General features: G+C 38.5%; 2 protein-coding genes and 1 non-coding gene across 12 annotated transcripts; 1 reads left to right on the top strand and 2 right to left on the bottom strand.

Moving 5' to 3' along the window:
• Positions 1 to 1,219: 1,219 nt before the first annotated feature.
• TRNAV-AAC (transfer RNA valine (anticodon AAC)) lies at positions 1,220 to 1,293 on the bottom strand. The gene has a single exon. It is a non-coding gene; the product is annotated as a tRNA-Val (tRNA).
• On the top strand, positions 1,220 to 8,520 carry LOC148870198 (THO complex subunit 4A-like). The gene is made up of 5 exons (XM_088972335.1): positions 1,220 to 1,742; positions 1,892 to 2,047; positions 7,007 to 7,075; positions 7,158 to 7,342; positions 8,147 to 8,520. Exons 1-5 carry the CDS (start codon positions 1,581 to 1,583, stop codon positions 8,307 to 8,309), a joined length of 735 nt encoding a protein of 244 aa, XP_088828461.1. The 5' UTR covers positions 1,220 to 1,580; the 3' UTR covers positions 8,310 to 8,520.
• A 2,202-nt stretch (positions 8,521 to 10,722) lies between these two features.
• Positions 10,723 to 16,299, bottom strand: LOC148870197 (uncharacterized). 10 transcript variants are annotated; one of them, XR_016107765.1, is made up of 11 exons: positions 15,824 to 16,299; positions 15,541 to 15,625; positions 14,220 to 14,410; positions 13,723 to 13,786; positions 13,368 to 13,413; positions 13,188 to 13,244; positions 12,957 to 13,011; positions 12,773 to 12,873; positions 12,590 to 12,644; positions 12,336 to 12,470; positions 10,723 to 11,132 (listed from the first exon to the last, which is right to left on the bottom strand). XR_016107765.1 is itself a non-coding variant. In XM_088972337.1 (7 exons), the coding sequence occupies exons 1-6, from the start codon at positions 15,848 to 15,850 to the stop codon at positions 12,349 to 12,351; spliced, it is 537 nt and encodes a 178-aa protein (XP_088828463.1). In that variant the 5' UTR covers positions 15,851 to 16,299; the 3' UTR covers positions 10,723 to 11,132; positions 12,336 to 12,348. The 10 variants fall into 10 exon arrangements, 2 of the variants coding, with proteins under 2 accessions (XP_088828463.1, XP_088828462.1); XR_016107760.1 differs by having other exon boundaries at positions 15,883 to 16,299; XR_016107766.1 differs by lacking the exon at positions 12,773 to 12,873.
• Positions 16,300 to 22,621: the final 6,322 nt, after the last annotated feature.

Here is a 22,621-nt window from a genome sequence, read left to right as displayed (position 1 = left end):
ACAACTCAGCGCGATAGCCTGGCCACAACTCGGTGTAGCAAGCTCACTGAGGCCCGACCAAATGACTCGATGGGTATGACAACTCGTCGAGAGGCAAGGCCTAGCTCGCCCCAAGCTTGAGGGTGGAGCACCCCGAGCTCCCTCCATGCAAAGGGACCCGAGCTCCTCCTAAGGGGCTTCAAGCTCTCCCTTCCTAAGAAGGGAGCACCCCAGCTTTTGGCTAAGTGCCCCGAGGGAGAAACACCTTGGGACAGCACCATCGAGACTCCTGTCCGTACTTGCTTAAGGCTCGCCCCTAGCGCGAGCACCTCGGCATACCTCGGCACTTCGTTACAAGGCAACCCAACCCAGGCAGTTCGGTGCAAAGTAGCTCGATAGCTTGCAGGGAAGATGCGCCTGACATCCATACCTGCCGGATTTGGTGGCAGCGCCCACATCTCTTGCCAGGCGGTGTCATGCCTGTCGTCTCTGAAAAGCATGGCACGCCTGACGGGTCCGTACCCTGCAGCAACAGCTTGTGCCTGCCACCTCAGTCCTGGCAGTAACGACAAAGGCAGTGGCGGTTACGCCTGATATGACTGAGCTCTGGTATAAGAGGACCCCGACCCTCACGAAGCAAAGGTATTGAAGCTAGCATTTTCAGCATTCTTAACTCTCTGTGTTTTCCTTGAGTTTTCCTCAGATTTCTAACTTAGTTATCGGAGTGTTCCCGCCGGGAAAGCTCCTTGGGAACCCTTCACTTTCCTCTTCCTCTCAGGTGCCGTCCATCACAGCTAGGAACCAAGTCCCGACCAACTAGGAGTGCCGAGATCGTCCAGCATCAAGAACCTTTTCCATTTCCATTATCTTACCCAGATTATTTTTTCCTTTTTATTTAAAAAAATAAATCCTATGAGTTTTCCAAGGTTAGGACAATCAATAATTCATTTTTATTTTTTTTTTGGCTCAAAGAAATAAGAATTTTCATTAAGTGGGGGACATTCTTTGCCACATTAATTATGTGATAGGTCAAACTGAAAGCCAAATGTTTTGTCAATTCCAAAGTAACAAAACCTTATTCTATTTTTCTTTTTCATTTCTTTTCTTAGGTTATATAATGTTACTCCATTTATTTTTTCACACGGAACAAACAGTTAATAAGAGAAGAGTAGGAAAACAAGACAAAACCTCTTAAAAAGAAAAAGTGTATATGAATGAAAAATATGAACAGAATCAATACTGGCATCGCTCGGACTCGAACCGGAGACCTTCAGTGTGTTAGACTGACGTGATAACCAACTACACCACGACACCCGATTTGTTGAAAAGTGGATATCTATTTCTATTTATATGATATATAAATATCCCTAGGATTTATTTCTGCTCTTTGGATCTGTTTTTCCCCCAAATATTTTTCTGCACCCTCCTTGCCTGTCCCTCCATGCAAAAACCCTAATTACCTCCTCTCCCCTGTCCCCAAAACCCTAACGTTATTCAGAAGTTGATCTCATTTATCATCAACAAAACGCTCAATTCTTTTCACCGTGCGTCTCTGGTTATTCGTTTCCATCTCTGTTCATCCAATTTAAGTTTTTTCAAAGATGTCCAGTGCTTTGGACATGACTCTTGAGGATCTGATAAAAAACAACAAGAAATCTGGAGGGGGTAATTTCAGAGGCAGAGGCAGAGGTTCAGGCCCCGGTCCAGCTCGTCGATTCCCGAATCGCGGTGCTAATCGAACGGCGCCTTATTCGACGGGAAAGGTTAGTTAGGGTATTTCATATTTGTTCCATGTCTTTTTTGTTTGTTGGATTCCCGTGGTCGAGGACAAGGTTAGGGTTTTGGTTCCATGCCTGTCTTCTTTTGGATCTCGTTTAGCTGTTTTGATTTGTATTCATCGTTGTATACGCAGCCGGTTCAAGCTCCCGATTCAGCATGGCAGCACGATATGTTCACAGATCAGGCGGCGGCTTATCCGGCGCAGGCGGCTCGAACTTCTGCAATAGAAACTGGCACCAAGCTTTACATCTCCAACTTAGAGTATGGCGTCTCGAACGAGGACATCAAGGTTAGTTTATGATCAGTGAAAGGTATTTTGAAGGTCGATAGCTTTGTGAGTATCTTTGTTTTTTATATATATTTTTTGTAACACTGGTCATAATTTCACGAATAAGCTGATTTCATTTCCCTTACCCTCATTATTGTCTCTGTACTTTCAGGATTTTTTTATCCTTTAAATCCCGCTGGACCTGAATATATAAAATGATTGTAATTAGTGTTGTCCGAGGATTATGGTTCTGAATGTCCTTGTTTGCTCATTTTGTGTGGGCTTCGCTAGGACTGCATTGTTTCATTTTCAGAAAGTGCAATCATCTCTTCACAATGGATCTCGTTTAAGATTATTTTTAATAAAAATCTTTTATACTAAGAAGAACAAAGATGCATAGCACTAGTTGAAAGGGGGGGCCTTGTTGAAGTGGAGGCAGGTGAGCCGGAGTGGATTCTGCACTAAACTTGGTTCTTCATAATGGATTCTTGCATTTTATTCTTGGAAATGTTTTTGTTGATGCTTCCATTGATTGGCTTTGTTGTGACCTTTAGGGGTGCAATTCAGATTCCCAAGTTGAAGATTCTGCACTGCATTTAGGGGCTGGGCCTATTCAAAATTTAACAAAACTTTCAACTTGATCCATCCCAAGTTGCACTCCTGGTGACTTTTTATAACTGTGCACATTGTAGGATGGATTGGAGCTCTGATATGACTTGAGTCTAGTTATTCATAACAAGTTCTTATTTATTACTAGACGTTACATTCAGGAGACTAGAGCTTAGGAGGTCAGAGTTAACATCTTGTTTGGATGGTCCAAAGGTCAGACATTCTATAGCTGATACCTTTTTTTAATAGATCTCTAGCTGATTGTTTTGCTAGAGCTTGAATTGAATCAATTGATAGGGTGGTACTATATTGTTGTGGCTTTTAAGGTTGCCACTTTGATACCCAAATTGAAGGTTTTACACTGCATTGGGCTAGGGGCTGGGCCCATGGATAATGTGACAAAAGCTTAACCTCAGCCCTCCCAAGTTAGCACTCCTGGTGACTTTTCCAACTGTGCACAACAATATTCATAGTGAGTTCCTACTTTTTCCTAGACATCACATTCAAGAGACTAGATCTTGGGAGGTCAGGGTGAACATCTGGTTTGGATGGTTCAAAGATTGGAGGACAAATTACTGATAAGATTTTAATTGCTAATGAGAGTGTGGAGAACTTTAAGAGGGATAAGAAGAAGTGAGTGGTTTGTAAGTTGGACTTGGAAAAGGCTTATGACTTGGTGGACTGGGATTTCTTGAGGAGAGTTTTGACTAAGTTTGGGTTTGGGGCTAGATGGTGCAAGTGGATCATGGGTTGTGCCAGGAGTTGTCATTATTCAGTGCTAGTGGTAGATTTCTTTCCAGCCAGTAGGGGTATAAGACAAGGAGACCTCCTGTCCCGTTTCTTGTTCATTCTAATTGCGAAGGTTTTGGGGAAATTGATTCACAGAGCAGATTCTAGGGGGTTTATTAGAGGCTGGAGAGTTGGGAGGGTGGAAACCCCCCTCCCCTCACTCACTTACAGTTTGCTGATGACACGATCCTATTTTGTGAAGGCGGTAATGTGAGCTTTATCAGGAACTTGAAGTTGGTAATACAACTGTTTGAGCAAATGTCTAACTTGAAGGTTAACCTTGGGAAAAGTTGTATAGTGGGGTGAACTTGGAGGAGGGAGAGCTCAGGGAGAGTGCTGAAGTGTTGGGGTGTGAAGGTTCGGGGTGGCCTTTGAATTACTTAGGGTTGCCATTAGGTGATAATCCCATGAGAGAGAGCTTTTGGAACCCGGTGGTGGAAAGGTTTGAAAAAAGACTGGTATCCTGGAAAAAGAACCACCTCTCTCTCGCTGGGAGAATTACACTAATTAAGGCCATGCTTCCTAACTTACCCATCTTTTTCCTATCGGTGTTTAAAATCCTAGTGAAGGTTGCTAACATATTAGAGAAGCTTATGAGAGATTTCCTGTGGGAGCTAGGAGAGGAGAAGAGGGATCACAGAGTTAGTTGGGAGATAGTATGTAGGAGTAAGTCTTGTGGTGGCGTAGGGCTTGGGAGTATCAGGAGAAGGAGTATGACTCTGTTGGGGAAGTGGTTGTGGAGGTTCCCTATGGAGAAGGAGAAGCTACGGGCTAGAATAGTGGCAAGTATACATGGGCTGGAGCACAATGGATGGGACGCTAGAATCAGAGCTAGGACCACAGGCAATTCTCCTTAGAAAGCCATTCATGACCTGCTACCGGTTTTTTCCCCTAATATCAGGTATGACTTGAATTCCGATAACTCCATAAAATTTTGGGAACAAACCTGGATGGGGAGCGCCCCTTTAAAGGATCAATTTCTTTCTTTGTATGCTCTTTCTAATTTGAAAAATGAGCCGATCTCATCTTTCATCACCCCGTCCTCTTCCACTTTTGGGATTGGGTGGAACTTGGGTCTAAGAAGGGATTGAGGGACTCAAAGCTTGACAATATTTCGAGCTTTATTGTACTTCTTGATAACGTTGTCTTAGACCCCACTAGGGCAGATTCTAGAATTTGGACACCTACCCCCAATGGCATCTTCTCTCGTGCTTCGTTCTTCAAAGTCTTAAGTCAGTCCACCGGTCCTACCTTCCCCCCTTTCCCTGTTGGTGAGGTTTGGTGCATAGCAATACCTCCTAGGGTTTTGTAGTTTTTGTTGGGAAACCTATCTGGAAAGAATCAACATTGGTGATCTACTCCAAAAAAAGAGACCCAATACTTGCTTGTCACCTCATTGGTGTGTTTTATGTAAAGCGGATGGGGAGACTGGTTTTCACCTGCTAGAGTCTTGCCACTTTGCGAGGTCAATTTGGGATTGGGCTTCTTCCTTATTTGGACGCAGTTGGAATCCCCCATTAGACTGGTAAGGCCTTTTCTTCCCTACCTTTTTCAGGTGGTGAATAAAAAGGGGAAGGATAATGTGGAGAGGACTAAAGGCTGCAGTATGTTGGACATTGTGGGAGGAAAGAAACTCCAGGATATTCTCAGAAACCCAAAGAGGAGCAACAGATCTGAGGGCTATCATACATATTAGGGCGGTATAGTGGTTGAAATATTTGGAGCTATTCACAGATAACACCGTGGATGACATGTTGAGGAAGTGGGGTGAAATTGCAAATTGCACACAGACCAATGCAATAATGAATGTGGCTTGGACTCCCCCACCTAGTGGATTCTTGAAGTTAAACTTTGATGGATGCAGTAGGGGAAATCCGGGGCAATCGGGGATTGGAGGTGTTTTTAGGGACGAAAATGGGGTCATATCTGCCATGTTCTCAGGCCCAATTGGAGTGGGTGACTCCCTTAGAGCTGAGATCTTTGCAGTTATGGAAGGAGTCCGGAAAGCTGAGGAGCTGAACATCAAGAAACTCACAATTGAAGGGGATTCAGAGGTGGTGATAGGGTGGCTGACTAAAGATCAAAATGATTTATGGAAGTACAACAATGAGAGGAGGAGATTCATGTGGCTGGTGCGGGAGATGGAAGTTAAGACATGTTGGGTTAAAAGATCGGCTAATTCCCTAGCTGACGGTTTAGCTAAACAAGGGGCAGAAAGGGATTCGCTGTTTTGGGCTAAGCTGTAACTTTAGTGTCGTCATTTTTTCTTCTTTTTTTCCTTTTATGAGGCGCTTTATGGCTCTTGGAAGATAGTTGTGTTTGTCTTCCTCCTGTAAATCTTCTACTAATGATTTAATGAAAGTGTCATTGATAAAAAAAAAGGTTCAAAGATTGGATTTTCTATAGCCGATCTTTTTTGATTGATGTCTAGCTGATTTTTTTTTTTGCTTGAGACTCAATTGATAGGTTGGAGTTATATTGTTGAGCAGTCAAGTGTTTTAAAAGGCATGCCTGAGTTATCCCTAGGTTCATAGGTGAGTTTCATTTTGTGAGGTGTTTCTTGCCTGAATTCCGCATGGCTGGGATTGATATTTGGTAATGACTTTTTTTTTTCTTGCCTAAACTGAGGTGCACTTCACCTGGCTTGTGTATGTGTTTTGATGAATTATCCTTGAATTTGATATTGATTGCGTGGTTTATCATACTGTAGGCTGTGCTATGATGTTTAAGAGTGAAATAGTTTAGCCATACGTAGGACTTGAATGTACATTTGTATTAATAACCTGATGATCTAATCAGTTGAGCTAGATTTCTTTTCATTGAAACATTGTTATTTCTTTCAGACTCTAGATTTGCATACTCTTGCATAAGGTGGAGTATCACCTCATTCATGTGCATGCCTCACATTGCACCTTGCGCATCAGTCTCTTGGAATATCTTTTTGCTTCACACTTTTATAACAATTGATCATACCTTTGGAGTTGTGTTTATTTTGGAATCATATTTTTTGGGTTATTACTTTTCTATTATTGGGTGACATTGATTGAGCTATTCTTGTTTTCAAAGGGCTTCACCTACCATTTTTTCTTTGACTATTTTTCTCATTACTGTTAAAAAATCATGTAAATATTGGATATAGGGCCATTGCCTATTCCCCCTCTCCATGCATGTACTGTGCGTTCTGCACCTTTGTGTGGTCATGTATTTCCTTTAATTATTCTCTTGATTGTTGCCACCTCATTTTACATTCTTCTTTGGAAAATTCTTGTGGTGGTCAAAGTTGGAATTAATTGTTTTGTATGCCTTAAAATGGATATGCTGAACTTTGGTATTGTAAGCATGCCTTTCTAAATTTTTTCTATGCTATTTATCCAATTTTAGGTGGTTGAAAATGCAATACAGTGCATTCTTGTCTTATCTACCAGTTCATTTATCTATAAAATTAATATCTTGAAGATGTTACATTTTCCAAGCATTTTAAATTAGTTGGGTAATTCTCTCTTAAAGTTTTTAGTGATTTCCAAAAAATATGAATGGTTATAGTGAAGCTTTATTAAATTTGTACTTTGGAACTCTGGGCAGGAGCTCTTTTCAGAGGTTGGTGACCTGAAACGATATACAGTCCATTATGACAGGAGCGGAAGATCGAAGGTACCTGCCAACATCTGTCATTGTCTAGCTCTTTGAGCATTCTTTGTGTTTAGCCATAGATAAAAGGGATTCCTTATCTTAGGGGACGGCAGAAGTTGTCTTTTCACGCCGGGCAGATGCTCTAGCTGCTGTGAAGAGGTATAACAATGTTCAGCTTGATGGGAAGCCAATGAAAATTGAGGTTGTAGGGACAAATATTGCGACGCCTGTTGCTGTTCTACCAGCTGCAAATGGCGGCTTTGGAAATCCAAATGGTGTTCCCAGAAGGTATGCTCTTTTATCTCAGCGACATTTTTTTTGATAAATAGCTGGAGTTCGGACATTTTTCTTTTTCATCCTAATAACTCTCAAATTTGCTTCCTGCATTTAGATTTCCTTGTAAATACTATTCTCCTTATATTTTGCAAGCACCTTTGAAAGTATCAAATTACCAATAAATATCTAACAGGGCTTGATGCTTGGTAGTTGGTACTTTGTATATTTTCCGTCCTATGATATGCATGCAATTGTTTATTTTAAGCTTAACTCTAGCACATCAACTTAATAATAATATTTAGCTTTCTACTGGTGGATGCATGGATGCACTTCTTTTTTCTTTACTAATATATACCTCTATTTGTATTACAACCGTACTGTTCCAGGCTTTTAGTTTAAACTAGTTGTATCATGAATTAATTGTTCATGATTTTCTTCCTGATTTAAAAAGTATCTCTGCTTGTAAAATTTGTTATTCTGTTCTAATGTGTCTGTTTTAAGCTTTATGCTGATTTGCTACAGTAAATACCCTTAGGGTGTAGGGGTTTTCTCATCTACTTAAATTTATAAAGTGCTTTTGATTGTTGGACCATCCTTCCAGTTATGGGAGTTAAAAGATACTGCCCTCGAGCACTCATCTCTCTTTTTCCGTTGTCATTTTTCTTTGCATATGGTTAGGGGATTAGTACCAAAGAAAAAGTTCTTGCATGCTAAATTTGGTCAAGTCCATCTTTTCTGTCTTTTGTGCTTGTGATGTAGTTATATCTGGTAGAATCTTTTTGTACAAGTTCTTAATTTCATATGATAATGCAACAGTGGACAAGGAAGAAGTGGAGCCATGGGACGGTCTCGAGGTGGTGGTGGTCGTGGATTTGGAAGGGGCCGTGGGCGGAGAAGAGACCATGGTGAGCAGATATCTGCAGAAGATCTTGATGCTGATTTAGAGAAGTACCATTCAGAAGCAATGCAAATAAATTGAAGGTGAACTTTTTTGGCTTCATAGTTCTGCTATAACATTATAAATACGTCGTTGCTCAAGGTTGTATACTTTTACCAACATGCTACTCTTACAAGGAGGAAAATACAGTGAGATTGTTGTGTCTGGTTTATGGAGCCAGGGCCTTTTATTGCTCGTTTGAATTTGACATGGTACTTGCGTTAATAGACAGCTGCAGACTGTTTCTGTGATCTCTCCTTTTGTCTTATTAGCTGTTTTTCTTCAAAACATTTTATTTGTTTACACAAGCGGTGCCAGGGAAATTTTTCCCCTTCAGGTGATAGAAACAATGGAGAAAAGAATGTCAACAAATTGAATTGTAACGGGGCTTTAACACTTCAACACTAAATCGTGCGTTGTTAAGCAGGTGGGATGTCAGTTGAAGGTAGTTTTTTTTGTCAATTTCTTTTTTCTCCCTATCATTTTTTTGGAGAAAAAAGGTCATCATATTGAGTTGTAGCGGAGCTTTGGCATTTCATCATCATGCGCTGTTACGCAGGTGGGATGCCAGTTGAAGGTAGTTATATTTTATTTCAATTTCTTTTTACTGCCCATCAGTTTTTGGTGAAAATTTCTATATATCTGAAACATTGTTCAAAGGTTCCATTTGGCATTTTTTTTATGCACTGTAAATAATGTAGTTTCTTTGTTTTAATTGGTTTGGGAAATGCTAGATCTTGATTCCTGAAATTATATGGGTGGTATTAGACTATTAGTCTTTTAACCTTAAACACAATGGCGTGTCTTGGCATGGAAGCACAGTTTAAGATTGAGCTAAATTTTATTGGAGTCTTGGAGGTACACTGGAGTGGAATTTGGTCGGGCATTGTCAACGTCACACCTTGCTTAGACTTGCTTTACACCGACTGAAGATTGAGGGTAAAAATAAGCCTAGAACTTAGTATAACGAGATTTGAACGTCGTCTGAATTACTGATGCTCCTCTTTTTGGTAAACAATTCAATACTTATTCTCCTAATATTAGGAATCGGGATTTGCCACACCGATCTGACAGCAATTCATATCCGTTCCCCACAAACGCCCCACAGCATATCCCAATCGTGTATTGGGAACATCTCCCACTGGCAACTTAGGGAGATGCTCCAATGCGGGGGCATTTGTGGGGTTACTGATGTGATCTCATCTTGAATTCACATCCCGTGTATTTGGAACATCTTCCCATAATAACACGAGTATGTAGATGTACCCGATGTGTGGTTTAGATGTGTTGTGAGATTGCTGTGCGGTGCAGATCTGGACTTGTATCTTATATCTTAGTTGTAGGTTTGTAGCCTTGTAGATTACCCCGTGTCTAAAGGGTAAAACTTAAAAGCTAAAAAATTTATTGGAGGATAATTCGCTAGCACGCCAATGAATCAACTCTTGATTTGGTTCTTTCGGTGAAAACTATATTATCCTGTAAAAGGTGATATTGGTCGACTTCATGTAAATCAAGTTGGAGCTCCCTTCACCCGAACAACTTACCAACAAACATGTATTCATTGTTCTACTTGCAATTACACCACTCGAGCTGGTGATTTGGTGCTTTTAGATGTGTCATGTGTTAGTTGTCCTCGTATTTATCATGAGTAACTTAAATGACATGACTGGCATTGATTGACCCAGCACTAGTCCTGAACTAAAGAGGTTTTTGGTAAGGTGTTGTCTTGTGTTTTCAGTTGATGAGTTGATCAGTATAAATTTGCGTGAGATTTTTCTATTTAATGTTTTAAAACTGTTTTGAGTTGATCAATACAAAGTTTTGATTTTATTTAAAATATCAAATTTGATATTTATAAATGAGAATCATATGTTGCAACATATTTCTCACAAATGTGTTGATTGGCCAAAAGTGCCTGCCATTTCCCAATCCCTTGAATTTTGTGTTTTGAAAATTTTCTTCAAAAAATAATCGTACATTGCGCTATTTAACCAGTTCCGTGTCCTTTATAGTTTATGTTATGAAAATATGAATGTAATCACATCTTTTAACAACGGCCTAGCCTGTTGCATCGCACACACAAAAAAACTCCATTGATCAATGTTATGTAGATGCTCATTATCAGTTTTGCTCCTCAATTAGCTCCATGGCTCCACACACTATCAATCTGCTGTATGGTTCAATTATGCATTCGTTTAAATGGAATGAAGTTTTACATCTATAATCAATGTAAAACATCATCAAGCATAAAATTTTCAATGTAAAAACTTTAAGCTCTTCCACCCATCATGTTTTTTAAAAAGCAAGTCACTTTCACAGTTCAATGTAAAACATTGATTTACCAACTCCTCAGCCACGGCAAATGATTCATACGAACCAAAGAAATCGAGAATATCATCAAGTATGTCGGATCCAGGACGAAACCAAGCTACAATTTCTAGTTTGAGACTCGAAAGAAGATAATAATCAAGTATGGCCATTAAGTGAGCTTTGTGCTCGTTAATATTCTCAACATGTAAGTGATTTAAAGCAGCTCAACTGAGGGCAATGAATCAACCCAAAATATGTTTTCGTAACTTGTAAGTGATTTCAGTTGTAACCTTCTCACAGGAAAGTAAAAAGACAAGTGAACTCTGTAAGGAGTGCCATCCTAAATTCGGAGATTGCTGAAACCCGATCTATTCTCTACATTTAGGGATGTTTAGGTTTTCTCAGATTCTTCCAACTTGAAAAGAATATTCTCAGGATAGAGTTTATCACTGCCCTGATGCAAGACACTATAAAACTCCAACATGAAGAGGGCCAGTACCATGGATATAGCAGCCGGAAGAACAGACTTATCAGATGCCGAGGATATCGTCCAACCTGCAACCACGAGTGCCAACAGCTTGAAGGAAATCTCAGATGGAAAAGCCACTAATCTGGTTCTTACAACTTCCCAAAGTATGAAAAATGGAAATATGACTTTCCTGCAAGTGACCAATAAGGCTATGTTTGGTTTGAAGGAAAAGGTAGGGAAAGGAAGGGAAACACAGGGAAACCAATACAAGGGTTGTAAAGGTTTCCCTACCTTTCCCTACATTTTCCTTCAAACCAAACATAGCCTAAGATGGAGCTGTCAACAGGTCGAGTCTGGTTCAGGACAATGTTTACCAGCAAGGTTTTCAAACTGGACTGGACCGGGAAAAACCGGGAACCTGTCAGGTGACCGGTTCCGTTCTTCCCCAAAACCGGGATTTCTCAAAAAACCGTTGATTTTGATCAGCAAACTGCTGACCCGGGCAGTTAACCGTTTGAACGGTTTTAACCATTTTTTATTTTTTTGTCAGAACGGGCCGATCATTCGGACCGTTCGACCCGGTAACCGGACCCCTAACCGATTCGGTCTCCGGGTCGGTTTTAAAAACCATGTTTACCAGTCTTGATTGTTAATCAGGAAAAAATCATAGACCTAGAACTGTCCCAATTATACTAACAATACTGACATCCATAATTGTCTTTGTTAATAACAACTTAAAACTTCCATTTTTGATAATATAGCTTTAATAAAAATGACAGTAAAATAGTAGATTATTTATATGTAAATAAATCAAATATCTTTGACCAAAGTTATCTTATATATTCTCAATCAAATTGACCCTTTTAGACATAAAATATAATAAAAATTACAAGAAAATTAGGAAACCTTTATATTATTAACTGGATAATTGGTTCAGAACAGGCAAGAACCAGAAGTGATCCAATTATTAATCGGGATAAACTCACAGAATGAGAACCAACATACCCGTTAACAGCCCTAATAAAATATGAGACCTTGGTGAGAGGCATGTGATGGTGGATATGCCAGAAATTTTTTTGCCAGGAACTGATAATGCCTGATATATAGGGATCCACATTTACATATGAAAACAATTTCCATGACTGAAAAAACATGTGGTGGCCTCTGGGAAGTAAGCAGACGATCCCATCTCTTGAGTCTTGTATTTCATTCTAAAATAAATTGTATAGATATTTATCTTTCTACTATTCTCTAATCTGCTAAGCAGAATTGATAAAATAGTTACTTACAGGGAAAAGCAAATCAAGTGTATCCCATGCTGCATGACGAACAGCTCTTGTTGGGATACATTGGACCACCAGGGGATGTGAAACTATACAGGCAGGCTTTCAATCTTGTACTTCTTGTCATCCTCAGCTCCAAACCTAGAGAAATTAACCAACCAACTAATAGTCTACCCAAACATAAAATGCAGGCAATCTTAAACATCTTATAACTTCACAACATGCACGAGTGAGCGACTGAAGTGAAAACAATAATATACCTTCGAGGGCTTTCATGTGAGAGAGGTAATGAAGCAGTACTGGTTCAACTTTCAACTTTTGAACATGGAAAAAAAATAAAAAACATAACAACATAGAACACAAGAAAATTAGTTGACTATATTAATTGGTTTCACAAAATGATTAAATGGGCCACATTTTCAAGATATTATTTTAGGTATTACCTAATCTGTTAACTAAATAACAAAAATGTCTGCAGGACCGCCAACCAAAAAAGCATTTGGAAAAACAGGAAATTGCTTTAACAAAGTTTCGAGCTTGTCAACTACGTGCCACAAGAAGACAAGACAATTAATGAGGTAGATAAATTAGATCAGTAAACACTATTGTTAACTCATAAGGACACACCTAAATTGTAAAAGAATATGAATCTGGAAAGCAGAAGATACAAGTCTCTCTGGGCCTGAAAGTAAGTGAAAATGAGCACTTCAATGCACTTGTAGCACTAAAAAACAAATAGGCAATTTCGACAAAACAAGGCTTCAAAACAAATTGGGTTAGCAAACAATGGAATCTCAGACACCACAAATATCAAATTATTATTGCAAGAAAGCTCTGCATGACACAACTGTGTTTTACCTGCAAGGCGATTTTATTCAAGCGTGCCGGTACCAATGCAACCTCCTCAAGAAGATACTGGGTAGTAAAGAAGGAAGAGATTGCAGACAATTATATATTTGGTCATGATGCACTTGAATCATAGAAAGACAGAAAGAAATAAAGCTTGAGCAATGAAATTTATGGTACAAGATGTTTTACATGAAACAAAGACAAGAAACGCCTTGTATTTGTTTGGATGTCAATCCTGCCAATGAACATTTAGTTATATATGGAACATTTTCAGGTTTATGAACAAGTGACATTGCAGAAATGTGTCCAAAAAAGAAAACAAGAAAATTTGGACTGGTAAGCATACACCCTTCAGCAACATACAGAGCACCAAAAAATAAATAAATAAATAAATAAAAACAACAACAAAGAAGCACATGAATAATTATTCCTAATACTTCAGAATTTATATTTGAAGAAACCAGAAACCTTCACATTTATTAGTGGTTATTCAACAATTGATACCCATATCTCTAATCTCCATACTAGAATACATTTGTAGCACCTTGAACAAGGGCTGATGAATAACGGAGGAGAACTTCTGAATTTTCAGGTTGAACCTCAAATAACTGCAAAACAGAGTGGCCTTTAAACTTCTCAATTTGTTGAAATGCCACAATGGATTCTAAGCTTAAAATAGAATAGAAGGATTATATGTAGATTTTCATTGCCACGGAGTCGGCTCATATAAATAGTAATAACAATAAACATCTTATGTAGTGTTACATGGAATGTCAATCTCTCATATGCCAGGACAACATGTCTTACTTGTGTTACTCTTCAAACCAGCAGTAACTCATCTATGTGAGTAATTCAAACTGTCCATCTTACCACACACTGACTTTTCAAAGGGACACATGTCTACATTAGTCAATGTCAGTTAAGAAATATAGACACTATAGAGAGTATATGTATTATAAATATCAGAACATACATTATGGAAGAAGGGTTCACTAGTGAAAATATGTATATAAATTTTTCAATAAAATTAAGAATACATACCCACTTGTGGAAAAGGAGGGCAAAGATATTAGACGCAAAAGACTGGCTCCACAGCTGGACAATCAAATCAAGGATGGGTTTTCCATTCTCAGGCACTATAACATAATGATCAGCGAGAACATTGTAAAAGCAAAGATGGTTAACATCCTCTGCTGAAGAAACTCCATCATCATCTTTGCTTATAATTATATCTGTTTTAGAAAGCAGAACATCAAAATTAAAGCCTATACAGAATAGAGGTGACTCTAACATGTTATTAGAATCTACCGTTGAAACATAACCCTAACTATCCATGAGCTCTAAAATCTAGATTTAAATTGTAGTATGAATTACAAATTAATATGGTGGAGAAAAACATACCATTGAAACATAGCCCTAACCATCCATGAACTCTAAAATCTAGATTTAAATTGTAGTATGAATTACAAGTTAAGATGGTGGAGAAAAAATCACCAGTGGCTATAAGCATATAAATTATATGAATTTATCTTATAGGATGCTACACATTGTAATAAAATGAATGAGATATGTGGTTAGTTGTAGTTTCCATATTTCTTTTGGTTTACGGCCCAAATAATCATCTATTTAAACGCAGTTGGGTTCTTTTTGTAATACATAATTAGGAATAATACAAATAGGAGTACAGTTCTCTTTTACCAATTTCATTGTTTAACAATTTGAGTCCATTACATGTGTGATACACATGCAAGAGACTCATCACTATTGCATCTCAGAATAGATGTTATAACTGCAGGCAACTAGGGCTTCTACCCGTATCAGATCATAGAAGTTCTGTGAGATCTGCATTAGAGGCACAAAGGTTGCAGTACTTTGAGGACTCAGGTAATGTAATGTAAATCAGTTCATATCAGAAATTTAATAATGGTAGGGGATTCTACACTCATTTTACCCCTTTAAATTTTGTTTTTTAATGTTGTTCAATACCCTTTTATCTTTATTTATGCAATATAAATGATATGGATAAGTTGCGTTACACCTAGAATTAATATACCGCCTGTATAAGCAGTAAGTCGAGGCACATAGGGGCCCTTAAAGAAGTGCCTTATCATCGCATTGGCGTCGCATTGACAACTATGGCACAGTCGGTAGTATATCACACTGCCTAAAAGAAGTAATATATCACGCTAAATAATAGCCATACAACCTGACGCTCATGGAAAACAACTAAAAAAACAGTTTTTTTAACTAAAAAAAGTTGGGCAAACAGAAGTGCAAATTTCCCAAAAAATAAAATAAAATAAAATAAAAGAGGTCCATACAATAACAGACAGAAGAATGACATTCCACAATGAACACTCACCTCGGGCACGGATGTCGACTTCTAAAGCTATGTCAGCAAACAGTTCCTGCAACAAATTAAGTCTCTGGGATTGAGAAGCTAGTGCCTGCAAAGATTTAATGGAACATTAATCTACCTCCTGCCGTTCTAATTCACTAGAGTGCGCCTTTCTAAATCCCGAATTAACTCAAATCCATGAAATATAAACACATAATCAACACATAGATTGCGAAGTGTCATCAAAACTGTTTAACAGTAATGAATTCACACGAAAACAAATCAATTAATGAATCATGGACATAACTGACTTCCTGATTACTGTGACACACATACGATTTATTGCAAAATGAATGGAGGCGTCACCCGTTGGAGTTTTTTCTCGATTTCTTGGGCGAGTGCAGTTTGATAAGCGGAGCTCCGAGCCTCGGAAGCTTGTGACATTCTTGTGGAACCACTAAGAGAAAAACATTTGAAAACAAAATTAGACTTCTGAATTTAATCTTAGATTCTACTCAGACAGGCGGGAGAGATAGCCATGTCCATGTCCCTTCTCATAAGCTCCCGCAGGCGAAATTCAGAGGCCCTAGGCAAACTTTGCAAGGAAAGTCAAGAAATCCAAAACCCTAAAAGCGTTTGAGATCTCCGCTTTCCTGCTTTAGTTATACAAGACAACAAAAGAAAAAAAAAAAAAAAAAATCGACCGAGCAGAGCTGTATTTGATGGTGTCCTCAAAGAGCATGAATTGATTCTCCTGGGAGGCTTCAAATTTCATGAGGAAAGCTGAAAGAGTAGGGAGGGAGACGTGTTATTAATGCTTTTTGGATGCCAAAGACAGGTGGAACAAAATTAACACGTGTTAATGCATTTTGGATAAAGTGAACTTGGTTATGGTTGAAATGACAAAAATACCTATCCTGAAGAAAGTGGACACACGGTGCTACCGTCCATTTGACCACTCAATAATGCATCCATCGCCGTCCCCGGATCTCTGCTGCTCACTAAGCGCTCCTCACACTAAATCTCCTGCCAATAAAACACATTCAAACACCCTACATGATTTATTTATTTATTTTTTTAAATCAAACAAATAACAGAAAACAAAGAAACAAATAACAGCAAAACTAACAGAAAGAGAACATCCTAAGTATGTGTTTGAAAGTGATGCAAATAAGTGTGAATGTAAATATATAGAGTCTAAAATGGTTCATATAAATTGTAAAATCAGGTTAAATTTGCATCGACAAATTTACTTTCTATCAAACAGGCTTTTAGCGGTAATGAATGCAAATATGAATTTCAATAAAGCATATATATATTTTTTTTATCTAAAACCTTTGAATGCAAATTTACATTTTCTTATTGATATACTTTTATATCTTATTATCAATGTAAATATGCATTAATATGCCATTTGTCAAAATATAAATAATGTTACCAAACACAGGCAAAAATAAACCATAATACAAATTTATACTAAACTGAAATTTACACTCTATTTGCATCATTTCCAAACGCAGCATAAGGGGATGATCTACTGAAGCTCTGATGCATTAGCTTCTCTGCGTATAAAGCTGAAGAGAGTACCAGCTGGAAGAAGACCGTAAATATCAGTAAGCAAACTCCGAATTTGGGGGTGTTGTCCAAAAGACCTTGATTGTAAAACTTTAACCACTGTCTGATTATCACTCTCTACAATTAAGTTCTGAAAACTCAGCGCCTAACAGCTGCCAAACAATACTGTTTAATGGCTAAGAGTTCATCTAAAAGAGGGATAACAACTTTACACAAAGCACAGCTACCCAAAAGAAAAGACCAAAAAAACCAAAACCACTTTTGCCGTTAGAGAAACTGCCTTCTGTGTTAACTTTGAGAGTGCGCCCAGAAGGAGTCCATCTTGGGAACATCTCTCTTGCATAATACTATGTAGAGGATGAGATGTTCTCCATTTGTGACTGTAATAAATGTAGACAGAGTTTGTGTGGACAGGAGATCCGGATTCCTTTTATGATGAATCCCAATATTATAGTGAGATGTGCGATGTCAGATCATATTTGATAAGAGTGTTGGAACTTGTTTTATTAATAAGATATTCTAATTCCCTCAAGTTACTTTCGATTTTGCAATCTTTTGTTGTCATTTATGGAGTGATGTTTCCAATTTGTGGCGGCAATCTCCTGAAGAACAAATCTGATTTTCTACTACTAAGCGTTCTTGGTGCATTTTCCTTCTCATAGCTGTATTGACAAAAATGTCCATTGAAGTATCATAATTCTCCATCGAGAGAAGGTTAGAAATTAAGAACAAATAATGGGTTCGGAATCGGTTGCTAGCACTGGTGTATCACTTGCTACGAAACCAATCACAAGTGAACATACCAGTATATGGAACATCAGTATATTCACTTGTGATTGGTTATGTGATAATGGAACATTAGTGTATTCACCTGTGATTAGTTATGTAGCAAGTAATACAGAGTTGCCAGAAGCATGCTTGAATTCGTTAGAGCTTGCATCGCTCGAAGAATCAGAACAAAGTTTGGAAAAGGACAAAAGACTAGAAACATATCCTGAGGTTTAAGTCAAGTTTGGGAATGTTTAAAAAGCATGGTTTTTAAAACCGAAATGGTCAGGGGTCCGGTTACTGGTTCGAACGGTCTGACTGTTTGATCCAAACGGCCAGTCTGTTCTGACAAAAAAATTAAAAAAACTGAAAAATGGTCAAAATTGTTTGAACGGTTCGAATGGTTAATCGGATGGTTTAGCGGTTTGCTGACCAAAAACAATGGTTTTGGGGAAAAATGGATGACCGGTTCCTGGTTTTTCTGGTCCCACCATCCAGTCCAGTCTGGTTTTGACAACCATGTTAAAAAGTGCTTATTTGAAAGCATTTATTTTGAACCGGAACCACACCAATAAGCACATATTGGCATTTGGGAAATTAGCTCAAATTAAGTCCTTATACAATAAGCACTTGTTCGAAATTTTACTTCCAAAACACTCCCTGGTTTTATTTCAAAATGCCCAAATTGTCCCTTACTTTACTCAAAGAACATAAGGCTTCCCCTGTTGGTGAAGATTTCTTCTCTACTTTTCTTTTTAGACTTTATAGTAGTGGCAGCACTACTCCAAGTTCAAACTAGAAGCTTGTGCATTGAGGTAATCTCTAACCGACAAGGACAACTTTTTGCTCTTAATATCATTAAAAATAACAATTTTTATATAATAATTAGAATATGATAACTTTTTTTTAATATCAAATAAGGGCACTCCACACTTATGCTCGTCTTCCTCCACTAACAAAGAAACGATTCCCTGTGCAAAGAAGAATTTAATGATCTAATTCATAGCAACATTTTTGAACCATCATTGATCCGGACAGTTGGACCGTTGGGCTCAGGAATCATTCAAGCAATCAGTTTTGTTTTATCCAAAACCTAGAATCTTGTTGAAAACCATTAAAAAAATCAACAAACCTTGACCCAGGGGATTGAACCGTCAACCTATAACCCCGTTCAACAGTTTTGACTATTTCATTTTTTATTTTGCTATCAGAACGGGTTATCAATTCAAACCGAACGATCAAGCCATTGACATAGAAACTGGTGCTCAGAACAATTCCAAATCGTTTTTTAAAACGTTGATTCGTGGTGTTCTAGTATCTTCTACAGGGATATGATGAATACCTTCTACAGGGATAAGGGGAGGGATGACGAATTCCCACTGTTGCTCGTCTACTTCAGAAGACTGGATGACAAATCAACAAGGTGAATGTCTTCAACTGGGATAAGGTGGAGGAGGTGATGAAGGAAATGAACATGTTGAAGAAACAGATGGACGCATTGATAGCATTTCGGATAAAAGTAATGATTTCAGATGTTGCCAATTCTGCATCGGCAGTGACCGCCTCTACTCCATCCAGCGCTAGAGACAGCAGTTCCAGTAAGTCTCGACTCTCGATCTTCGCATAACAACTTTTCTCTTCATCAATCGTGCCGTTTGTCAATTTGGCAAACATATAATGAGTGGATTTTAGCTAAGTCCAACCATTGACGTCCTCACTCAGGAAAAAAGAAAAAATGCCGGTAAAACATCAAGTATTGCAAACCATGCAACAAGCTAAAAGACAAAGTTGGAAACATGGATCCCACCTGATAAGAGTTGCATCAGTCGTTGTTTACAAGCATTAATTTTTCCTTGCGACCCCATTAAAACATGGAAACGTCAGCCTCTTCAACTTTAGTTTGCATGAATACAGATGTAGAGATAGAGGAAGAAGACGAGCAACAATGTCATTATCCGATATTTAAAAAAAAAAAGTTATTTTATTTTTAATTATTATATACAAAATATTATTTTTATTGATATTTAAGACAAAAAGTTGCCTCTATCGGTTAGAAGCCCTTCTATTTTTTTTTTTTTTTTCTCTTCTTCAACCGAACAACGAACATGGCTCCAACTCTGGTACTCATTTTTTTTTTCATGAACGCCAATTTATTCTTCTTTTTAAATGTCCAATAAGAAATAATTGCTTATTAAAAAAAAACCGTTAAATATCCAATATTAAATAAGTGTTTTCTTAATAAACACTTGAAAAATTGGATGTCAAAGTATTATGAGTTTCTCAAATAGATTTAAATAAAAAATCCTAAACTTGGCCTTAATAATTTAACTTCAAAGTATTATGAGTTTTTCAAATAGATTTAAATATACCTTCTTACAAATATTTTAAACAGTTTGAATGAAAAAACACTTATACCCCCCTTTGTAAAAACGTGAAACAGGGGCATCTTTTACTTTGAGACACCAACCCTGCAAATCCTAATTTAAAATTTTAAAGAATGAAGTCACAGCTACTAAAGAACTAAGAAGAAAATATCTGAAGAAACAGGGTGATCATTTACCATGGACACCGACCCTGTAAATCCCAATTTAAAATTTTAAAGAATGAAGCCACAGCCACGAAATAACTAAGAAGAGAATATTCAAAGATAGAAGATGGATCGCATTTGCTTTGCTCGTAAACTTTTATCTAAATTCTCCAAGACGATGACTTGACAGAAATTTGGCATCTCCAGAGCTTGTAGAGGAGGTCCAGAGCAAAAACTGTAGATGGCGGTGCAAGGCAAGAGACAACGGCAACCATTCATTCATTTGGTCGGTTCCTATCATCTCTCGTTCGTAACAGATTGCTACATAAAAACCAACAAGTTCAAATGATGCTCAGCTTACTCATCCGTGGTTTGTAAAAAGTATAGAATCTCTCACCGTGGTCGATATGAACTCGTTACAGATAAAAGATTTTCTAATCCAGATCAAAGAATGCATAAAGAAGGAAACTAAACATGGTGGTAATTTGTTGAAAAGGGAACTCTAGTTAAAGATAAGGAAATCTTCGCAATCTAGATTCCTTGTTTATCATGTGAAAATAACTCCCAGGGATGGAAAGTGAGGACCAAGTCTTGGGTCGTGTCATAGCATGCGTGTGCGTAACAACCCATCAACACCTCATCAAGCTTTACAAGAGATTACGGAAGTGATGCCCAAGAAACGCCACTAAGCCAGGCAAAGGGAGGGGATTTATCAACTGACCACATTCAAACGTTTTATCAAACAGGTAAGGATCACCTGTTTTCTTCCAACCCAGTTTTGGTTCACACTTTACACAAGGTATGCTATGGCCAGGGTACAAGGGGCAAAAGAACAGGGAATAATTAAGCTTTTGGGTTTTATTTACCAACTCCAGCTACGAGCCTATGAAATCATAACTCAACCGTTCTTACCATTTTAATGAGGTCGCTTTGGCTGTTTGCCTGGGCTGTTTTGGGAGACACTGCAGGTTACCATTTTAATTCCACTCTTTTCAATTAAAAAAAATGTTGAATGTAAATACTGTTTTACCCATACTCATGATCATATGTCATTCACAACAGGTTACCAAACTTGTACAGGCCTAGAGGGTATATTTTAGTTCAATGCGGTCAACCCACATGGGATCTGGATGCTTAAATAATTTTTTATTACTTCCACCCAATATACCCTCTTCATTTAAGTTCTGTTGGAATCCATTGTCAAAATATGAACACCAAAATCATCTCTTGCAACTACCACAGTTACTCCCAAGTCTTATTTTTGGTCTGCCCCTAGTTCTAGCCACTTCTAGCTTATGGGTGTTGTAGCCGGTTTTCTATATGTAAACAAGCCATCTCTCCCGGGCTACTCTTGTAGATTGAAAGAGTCCGCATGAATAAGGAACTCCATTGGATGACATAGGATACACGGCAGGGCAGAAAGAAGGCTCCTCAATCTAATCAAAAAGACATCCGAAGATTTCTCAAAAAGGAATCGAAACAGACTGGGCCCCCTTTAGATAGAGATAGACCTGTTCATGGGCTGGGCCGGGCCGGGCTCGGGTCGGATTTTTACTCATCGTTAATGGAAATACGTTAGGCCCGAGACCGAGCCCAGCCCTGATAAAAAGCCCGAGCCCGAGTTCGAAGCCCGACCTAATAAAAAAAATTACAATTTTCCCTATTCAAATTAGAATTAAAAATTCAAATGATTTTTTTTTCCTATTTAAATGAACAATGGGCCTACAAATGGGTTTTTTTTCAAAAAAAATATTCAAATGGACATAATCACATAACCCATTTAAAGTCTAATTTTAAGTCGGGTTGGGCCGGGCTATTTTGACAAAACCCGAGCCCGACTCGAATTTATTGTGGACCGAGCTTTTTGACCCGAGTTTAAGCCCGCGGGCCTATAAACATATTCAAGCCCGTCAGGGGGCCGGGCTGGGCTGGGATGGGCCGGCCCATCGGGCCACCCGGCCCATGAACAGGTCTAGATAGAGATAGGGGCAGCTCCTCTCGCGAAAGCTCAATAAAGAAGCAAACCAATTAGCAAAAGAGGCCAGGCCGCCTCAGGCGGACCCGAAGAAGGTTTTGGTCGAAGCTAAAAGACGGCTGGACGAACTGAAAGACAAGATGAGAGTCATTAAGTGGGTTGTTGAGGGCACAGGTGTCATTGTGATGCCTTGCCCTTTCTCGCTCCTGCAATCAAACTAAAGCGCCAACGTGTCACGGGGTTGATCGATGAGGCCCCGT

This window comes from Nelumbo lutea, chromosome 2 (genome assembly GCF_056320005.1).
Source record: "Nelumbo lutea isolate HS-2025 chromosome 2, American lotus-T2T, whole genome shotgun sequence".
NCBI lineage: Eukaryota > Viridiplantae > Streptophyta > Magnoliopsida > Proteales > Nelumbonaceae > Nelumbo > Nelumbo lutea.
The sequence above is the reverse complement of the archived record's forward strand: the minus strand, read 5'-3'. Positions and strand labels throughout refer to the sequence as shown.

Bases quoted from the DNA above. Each gene is read 5' to 3' on its own strand.
- LOC148870198 (XM_088972335.1), top strand. From the start codon at position 1,581: ATGTCCAGTGCTTTGGACATGACTCTTGAGGATCTGATAAAAAACAAC. The intron at 1,743-1,891 runs GTTAGTTAGGGT...TTGTATACGCAG, and splicing joins CGCCTTATTCGACGGGAAAG to CCGGTTCAAGCTCCCGATTC. The intron at 7,343-8,146 runs GTATGCTCTTTT...ATAATGCAACAG, and splicing joins CCAAATGGTGTTCCCAGAAG to TGGACAAGGAAGAAGTGGAG.
- LOC148870197 (XM_088972336.1), bottom strand. From the start codon at position 15,960: ATGTCACAAGCTTCCGAGGCTCGGAGCTCCGCTTATCAAACTGCACTC. The intron at 14,411-15,540 runs GTGAGTGTTCAT...TTTCTAAAACAG, and splicing joins AGTCGACATCCGTGCCCGAG to ATATAATTATAAGCAAAGAT. The intron at 12,471-12,589 runs GTATATTATTGT...TAATTTCTCTAG, and splicing joins TCACATGAAAGCCCTCGAAG to GTTTGGAGCTGAGGATGACA.